The 7,392-nt window shown below is 30.4% G+C and overlaps 1 protein-coding gene across 3 annotated transcripts; it reads right to left on the bottom strand.

Annotated features, from left to right (window-relative positions):
- Window positions 1–2,030: 2,030 nt before the first annotated feature.
- Window positions 2,031–6,943, bottom strand: LOC108338218 (polyadenylate-binding protein-interacting protein 7). Of its 3 annotated transcripts, XM_052879910.1 has the most exons (7): window positions 6,566–6,927; window positions 5,418–5,818; window positions 4,942–5,313; window positions 3,897–4,341; window positions 3,745–3,815; window positions 3,114–3,238; window positions 2,031–2,724 (listed from the first exon to the last, which is right to left on the bottom strand). In XM_052879910.1, the coding sequence occupies exons 2-7, from the start codon at window positions 5,502–5,504 to the stop codon at window positions 2,421–2,423; spliced, it is 1,404 nt and encodes a 467-aa protein (XP_052735870.1). In that variant the 5' UTR covers window positions 5,505–5,818; window positions 6,566–6,927; the 3' UTR covers window positions 2,031–2,420. The 3 variants fall into 3 exon arrangements, with proteins under 3 accessions (XP_052735870.1, XP_017430464.1, XP_052735871.1); XM_017574975.2 differs by having other exon boundaries at window positions 4,942–5,818; window positions 6,566–6,928; XM_052879911.1 differs by lacking the exons at window positions 2,031–2,724; window positions 3,114–3,238 and adding an exon at window positions 3,351–3,555 and having other exon boundaries at window positions 4,942–5,818; window positions 6,566–6,943.
- Window positions 6,944–7,392: the final 449 nt, after the last annotated feature.

Genomic DNA, 7,392 nt, shown 5'->3' with positions numbered 1-7,392 from the left:
TTTAACCCTTAATATATTGTTTATTTTCCAGATTTTTAGGTTACTTCCAATCACATGGTTACTTCCATATTTAATATATTTTGAATACTATTTAATAGATATTATTATTTTAATAATTATTAGAATATTATTTCTATTACTATAATACTTATACTAGAAAAATAAAAACAAAAATAATAATTCTAGAGATAATAAAGATAATAATAATAATAAAAATAAAAATAAAAAACGAAAATAATAATAATAATAATAAGAAGAAATCTAATTTAATATACAAAATTATATTAAAATATTAAATTAAATAAAATATTCAAAAAATTTAAATAAAAAACAAAATTTATAAAAAATTTATACGTTAACAAATTTCGAAATTTAATTAACAAACTTTTTAAAATATTTTTTTATTTAAAATTAACAAAACGTTTCTTATTTTAATATTATTTAATATATATATTAATAATTATTAGAATATTATTTCCATTATTATAATATTTATGTAAAAAAATAAAAAATAATAACTAGAAAAATAAAAAAATAATAATGATAATAATGATAATAAAATAAATAATAATAATAATAATAAGAAATATAATTTAATATATTAAATCATATCAAATATTAACTTAAATTGTATATTTACTAAATTTTTAATAAAAAAACTAGATTTAAAACAATTTGTTAAACATATTTCGAAATCCATTAAACTATATTAACAAATTTCCAAATTTTTTTAACAAACTTTTTTAAAATTTGTTTTTTATTTAAAATTTAACAAAATTTGTAGTTTAATTTAATATTTTAATATTATTTACTATATATTAATATTTAAAAATTATTAGAATATTATTTCCATTATTATATTAGTAATAATAAAAAATAAAAATAATAACTATAAAAATAATATTAAAAATAAAAAAAATAAGAGAAAAATAACAATAATAATAATACGAAATATAATTTAATATATTAAATCATATTAAAATCTAATTTAATATACTAAATTAAATTAAATGTTTATTAAATGTTAAATAAAAAATAAAATTAAGAAAAATTTAAACGAATTTTGAAATCCTTTACCATATGTTTTAACCAAAATCTATTTAACATATTTTTAAAATTTTTGTTTTTTAATTTAAAATTTAATTATTATATATTTTAATTTAATATTTTAATATTGCTTAATAAGTTAATATTTTAATGTTTTAAAAAATTAATTTATTAATTTAAAATAAATAAAAGACATTTAAAAAGATAAAAATAAAAAATAAAACTTTCGAAATCTGTCTAGAGTCTCCATAGAAACAAAACCATCGCGAATTGAATGTTATAATGGATCTGTTGACACTTTCAATTAAATTTAAAATTAGTTAAATGTCTGTTCAATATGGTGGTAAGTGGGTGTATGAGTTGTTTAGGAGAGATAAAAAGTTAATTTTTTACCGAAGTTAAAAAAGTTTTACCAAAATCAATTGTGAAATTTTTGAAAAAACACTCTCTATATTTCGGTATAGATTCGGAATAAGATATGGATCAATTTTACTTTATTTCCCTTTATTCCGCGCTAGTACTTTATGAAGCAATTGCCTTCATTTAAAAAAAATATCCTTATTAAGGAAAACATTTATTTCAATCAATAGGTGGTGTAAATTTTAAAAGTAATTATTAAAAAGTCAATAAATTTATTATTGACTATAAGTTATCCTTAAATGGATTACAAGAATTATTTTACTCTGGTGCATAATCCATTTTCTTGCATAATAATGATGAAGAAATAAGAGATTTTTGTCATCAACCAATCAAAAAATAGCCATTAGCATACAGTATAAAATAAAATTACTTTACATTGTCAATACATAGTTTATTTTCTAATAATAAGTAGGAAAAAAGAATAAATGTTCTCCTATAATAATTCCAAAGAGAGACAGATTTTAAAGAACATGACGTATGAAGCAGCATATCTTCTGCAAATGTTGTTAGTATTATGTGCATGAAAATCACAAGACTGAACAGTGAACCAGATCAGCTTGAAGTTTGAGCTGTAAATAAATTGTCATTGAATCTAATTGACAGAGTGATTCTATCATGTAATTGAGTTCTATCCGTTATATCTGAATGAAAAAGAAATTTAACAAAGAAATGAAAATTAGGGTACAAAATTAACAAAAGGTAATGCTGAAATAGTCCCTGCTGCTGCTGACTGACTAATGTGATGAGATGCCTCACACAAACCTTCAATGCTACAATTCTTCTACAACCCATCTCTTTACTTCTCTAACCTTTTTCTCCCTTTTTTCAACCCTTTTTGTTTTTCCTTTCTTTGGCTTACTTCCTCCCATATACAGATACAAGAATGACTACAACAATGTCTATGTGTTCATGATGGATTTTTACTGTGTCAGAAACTTGTATACCTCCCTTGTTCAGTATATCACCACCCGAATCAGACCTGGCTGTGGTTCGGTGAAATCAAGGCCTTCTTCTTCAAGTAGATATCGCTGTACAGCTATCGGAAGTCTAGCCGGAGTGCGCGAGCCCCGGGTGTGGTGGCCGGTGCCAACACAGATGTAAACCTGTAGACGCTGCTCGGCGGCTCTGGCCGTGCTTCTAAGCACACTCAGTTCATGTTTCAGCACGTGAATAGCCTCACTTACATGCAGACCATGCAGGTCTATCATTCTCTGGTGCCCCCTCCCATTACCTTGCATCTCTGGACCAACAGGGTTCCTGAAAAATCAATATACAAATCACAATGATTCACCAGAATGCAGCACCTAGGCTTCTTTTTTCTCTCTTCTTTAGGAGCATTCAACTGTTTGACAGCCTCTATTGGTGAATGATTGAGAAGGAAAGGCTGCAGCAGTTTGGAAAGTAGATTTTTTCATAGAAATAGTAGTACTCTCATTTGAACCTCACTAGTAACATTTTTTTCACTGCAAGCAATTGGATTGGAAAACTGTCGATCACTTGTGTATGTTAAACCACTCAAATTGTTTCATACTTCTCATAACCAATGAGAACATCATTCTTTTCAATGGCCATAGTTCCAACCACAGATTCTGTTTGTTAAGCCAATGCTGCATGGATAGAAAGAATGATAGAATTGGAAAACGAACCTCTGACGGTAAATAGATTCTTGAGCTTTTCCATGTGCAGCTTTCATATGCATGTTGTGAAGTTGCCCTTTAACACTTAGCTCCTTTGCAAGGGCTTTGTTGCCAACAAGGTAGGCTTGTCGTGCCTGTTTTTTTATATTTTGAAGAATTAAACTCAATATACAAAAATTAAGGAGGGTGGATTCATGTTGCACCTCTTCCCGAGCTAGTGGGATAGATTGCAATTGTTGAAACTTGACTTACAAAATTCTTAACTGGACAAATTGCATTGCAATAAAAAATAAGAAAAAACTTAATGCTGAATGAAAGCAAACTAAAAATTTAATGCTCTGGAAGGATTTTGCCAGTCACAAAGCAAATGTTCCTTTACTTTATTGTTGGTGCATACTCAATTTGGTGCCATCCTAAAAGTTATCTTCATGTTCAATTTGATTGTCCAAAACTATAGTAGAAAACAAAGGAAATAACATAAATTATGGACTAAATACTAAAAGAATATGGAAGAGTAGAAGTATGATAAAGCATACGTATACAAGCCAGAGAAGTACGTAGGTAGTAGCCAAATCATTACATTGTACTCTCATTCATATTCTCATTAATTCCTCCATCACCCCATGAAACAAAAACCCACCTGCTCAAAATAAGCATTACGCAAGCGTGCATGATCACGAGCCTCCTCCCGCAGTTCAGAATACATATTTGCTGCCATTCAAAATTGTTAAAGGAAACATGGAATAGAAAGAATTCGTCACACAGTTGAAGCATATAAACATAAATATTTACCAACTGCGTCACCAGTTTCAAGCCAAACTGGAGCTGCCCGAGCAGAACCGCTGTTCTGTAATCTATCACTAAAGTTGGCTCTCCCTTGTCCACCATTGTAGGCACTAGCGAGAACATTTAAACTTCTACTAGAGCCCGTGGAAGCATCACCAGAACCATTTTTATCATACTTCCATATACCAGAATCCTGAGAAGCCAATTTCCTGACAGCTGAAGCAAAGTCAACAGCTCCTCTAGATGGAGTAGAAGAGCTAAATTTGAACATTAGCATGTCTTTATCAGATGATAAGTAAGGATTGCCACTTTGAACACTATCTGCAGCATATTTTGCAGTACTCTGGCCATTTGATGAAGTAAGAGCTGGAAATTCCATTGCACTCAGATTGGGAGCTGACACAGTCTTTGGACTCAAATTCTGATTGAGGCTACTTCCATCAACTTGAATCTACAAAATCGGAGAGGAGGTTTAGCAAATCTAATCAACGTAAAAGTCCTTGACTACGAATGTCAGAGAAATGAACTCATGAGAGATGACAATAACATCCACAAAATAAAAAATACCAAGAGATAGTTGTATTACTATATCATATACCAACAATATATATATATATATATATATATATATATATATATATATATATATATATATATATATATATATTTATATCCAAAAACTTGGAAATTAAATTTCAATTGTCACTTATTTACATGAAGCATAAGCCATAAGATTTAGGGAAACAGTGATCAGAAACAGGGAGATGGATTGCCTTAGAGTTGCCTCACAACTTCATGGAACGCTAGTTCTTCCCTGTCAAAACAAGGTACACATATTTCCCCATACCTTTAGCTTCCAACTCTTCACATTTAATATAGTATTGTACCAAATCACGTAGCAAGATGTGCCTTTCTGACCAAGAATTGCATCACACATGCTAGGATCCAGTTATAACACATGTGTGTGCATTTTTACCAACAGTAACATGAAAAGAGGCTTTACAATGAGCCATAATCTAACCATAAATCAGGTATTACATGAAGAACCAACCTCTAACTGAGTGAGCATCTCAATGGTCAGATGTAAATCACATCCATTGGCAAAGAAAACTTCAGCAAGGCTTTCTGAAGCAAACCCAGGAAAAAGAGAAGCTAAAAACTCCAAAGGGTTCAAATCAGTATCATTCAAAAGAGAATTCCCAGCAAAACCATCATTTAAGAATCTATTTCCAGAGTTGTCATCATAAACAAGTGCCTCTTGACCATTGCTAACATGCAAATCCGTCTTCCCAATTTGCCTATCCCAAGGCTTTGCTGAAGAGTTCAAAAGGCTTGGTGAAGATGGTTCCTCCCTGTAGGTTGAATTGGAAAACCTTAATTTATCAGCAAAATTATTGCCATTAAGGTGTTCTTGAGACAATTCCTGCAGCTCATTTAACATATATCTACTTTCCTTAGATGAAGGAAATATTGAGGATTCATTATGATTATTTATAGATAAGCCTGCTAAAGAGAGGTTGTTAACACCTTGGGATTCATCTTCTCCCATGACCTTGAAGTCAGGAGTGATATCATCAGGCAGCTGACAACGCCAGTACTGGTGAGCCTCATCATCAGAATTGTTCGAAATGGATGATTCTGATCGATCTAGAACTGCTTTACCAAGAGATCCAGCGGTACTAGTAAACTTCGCTGTTGCATCCACTGAGCTAGTGCTTCCAGATGGAGATGATCTCAGGGAGTATGGAACAAACTCTGCTGCATTTGGATTCAAAGAGGTTGCTTTGTTTGGGGCGCTCAATTTAGCGTCTGTTTGGGATACTTTCTTGGATAAGCTCATTATTGACAAGAATATGTTGAAAATGACTAAAACATAGATGGACCTTATGAACTGTAACAGAAATATTCCAGACGGCTTCAACCAAACCCTGCAAAAATAATTCAACTAGGTTATTACTAAGTTCATCAAACAGACTATCATAAGAAAACACTGGAACAACAAAAATCCTGAAAAACTTTCATGCATCACGTACTAGACAAGTGAACTCCACGGTATCCAATATCACATGATGCATAATGCGCAACTCAATAAAGAATTCCAGTTAAATATGTTGATTATCACTGCAGGCAACAATAGATTGACCATTTACAAAACTGAAACTTGAAAGTAAATCACATAAACTCGATTGAACAACAGAGTGACTATTATGAACTACAGACACAACTTTTAGCTCATATTGCTTACCATAAATGCATTGGTGAAAACCCTAATTTTTTTTCTGAAGCAAATAATTGACAGAGCCAAGATTAAGTAAACAATTGAAAGAATTATTCAATTAGTAAAACCAAATAAAACTTCCAAACTCTTAAACCTTATCATAGGAACAAAAAACAAAAAAGAAACTGCGACAGATGAAAGCCAGTTGAAGGCAAAAAAGAAAAGTCAAAGCACGACCATAACAATAACACAACCTTCCAATATGAAAGCCAAGACCTTTACGGGATCTCAAGCAATTCAACACCTTAATTATCAAAAGATAACCCCAAAAAATCCCAATAAATCCAATTGATCAAACATAACCAGAGCAGGTAATTGCCGATAAAAACACACAATTTAAAGAGATGGGTAAGTGAAAGATCTGAAATTTAAGGAAAGTGTGAGAAAAAAATTATACCTTTCCGAATCAAATCAAAGGGATACATGAGGGAAGATAGCATGAGATCAGAGGGGTAAGATAGGAAGAAATGAAAGTGAAGCAGTTTTAATTTTTCTTTCTGGGAATTGGAGCTTGCTTGTAACTATCTCTCTCAAATATTGTTATCTCACCAGTTTTTCTTATTTTTCCCTTCTTGTTCTTTCCTTTTCTCTCTCTTGTTCGTTTCTTTTTTCTTTTGTGTTGAAACCCTCTTAAGCTTGGCTAATACCAGCACCACCACCACAAAAATACTAATGAAGAAACCAACCTTTGGCCGCTCGATTTGACCTCTCTCTCCTCTTTCTTCTCTCACACCTTCTTAACTCTTCACTGTTTATATACTAGTTTTTTTATAATTTAATTAGAATCCATGATTGGGATTTGGGAAGGGAAAAACGGTGGCGCAACCCTCATCTCCTTTATCTTTTATTTCAGTGCATTAAATATTTTATTAAAAAAATGCATGTTTATAGAATTGTTAAAAGAATAAAAAGTTAAAACAGTATAATGTCTAATATGTATCAGTACATGATAATGAAATATAATAGTAATCAAATACTCTAGATTAAAGAATTGCTAAACTAAAAATTGAAAAGTTTCATATCTTACATTTATTAGTAGCTTATAAAGTATAGCCTGTTATTTTTACAAATATTAGTCCCTATTATCGACAATGTAGATGTGTTATATTATATTTAATCATAGTTATATATATATATATATAAATAGAGTATGTGTGTTATTTTTCTATAATAAAAAATAATAATAGTGTTATTATTATTATTAAACTTATTAAATTTTACATA

The sequence above is a fragment of the Vigna angularis genome, chromosome 7 (genome assembly GCF_016808095.1).
Source record: "Vigna angularis cultivar LongXiaoDou No.4 chromosome 7, ASM1680809v1, whole genome shotgun sequence".
Taxonomy (NCBI): domain Eukaryota; kingdom Viridiplantae; phylum Streptophyta; class Magnoliopsida; order Fabales; family Fabaceae; genus Vigna; species Vigna angularis.
This window is presented reverse-complemented; position numbering and strand designations above follow the sequence as displayed.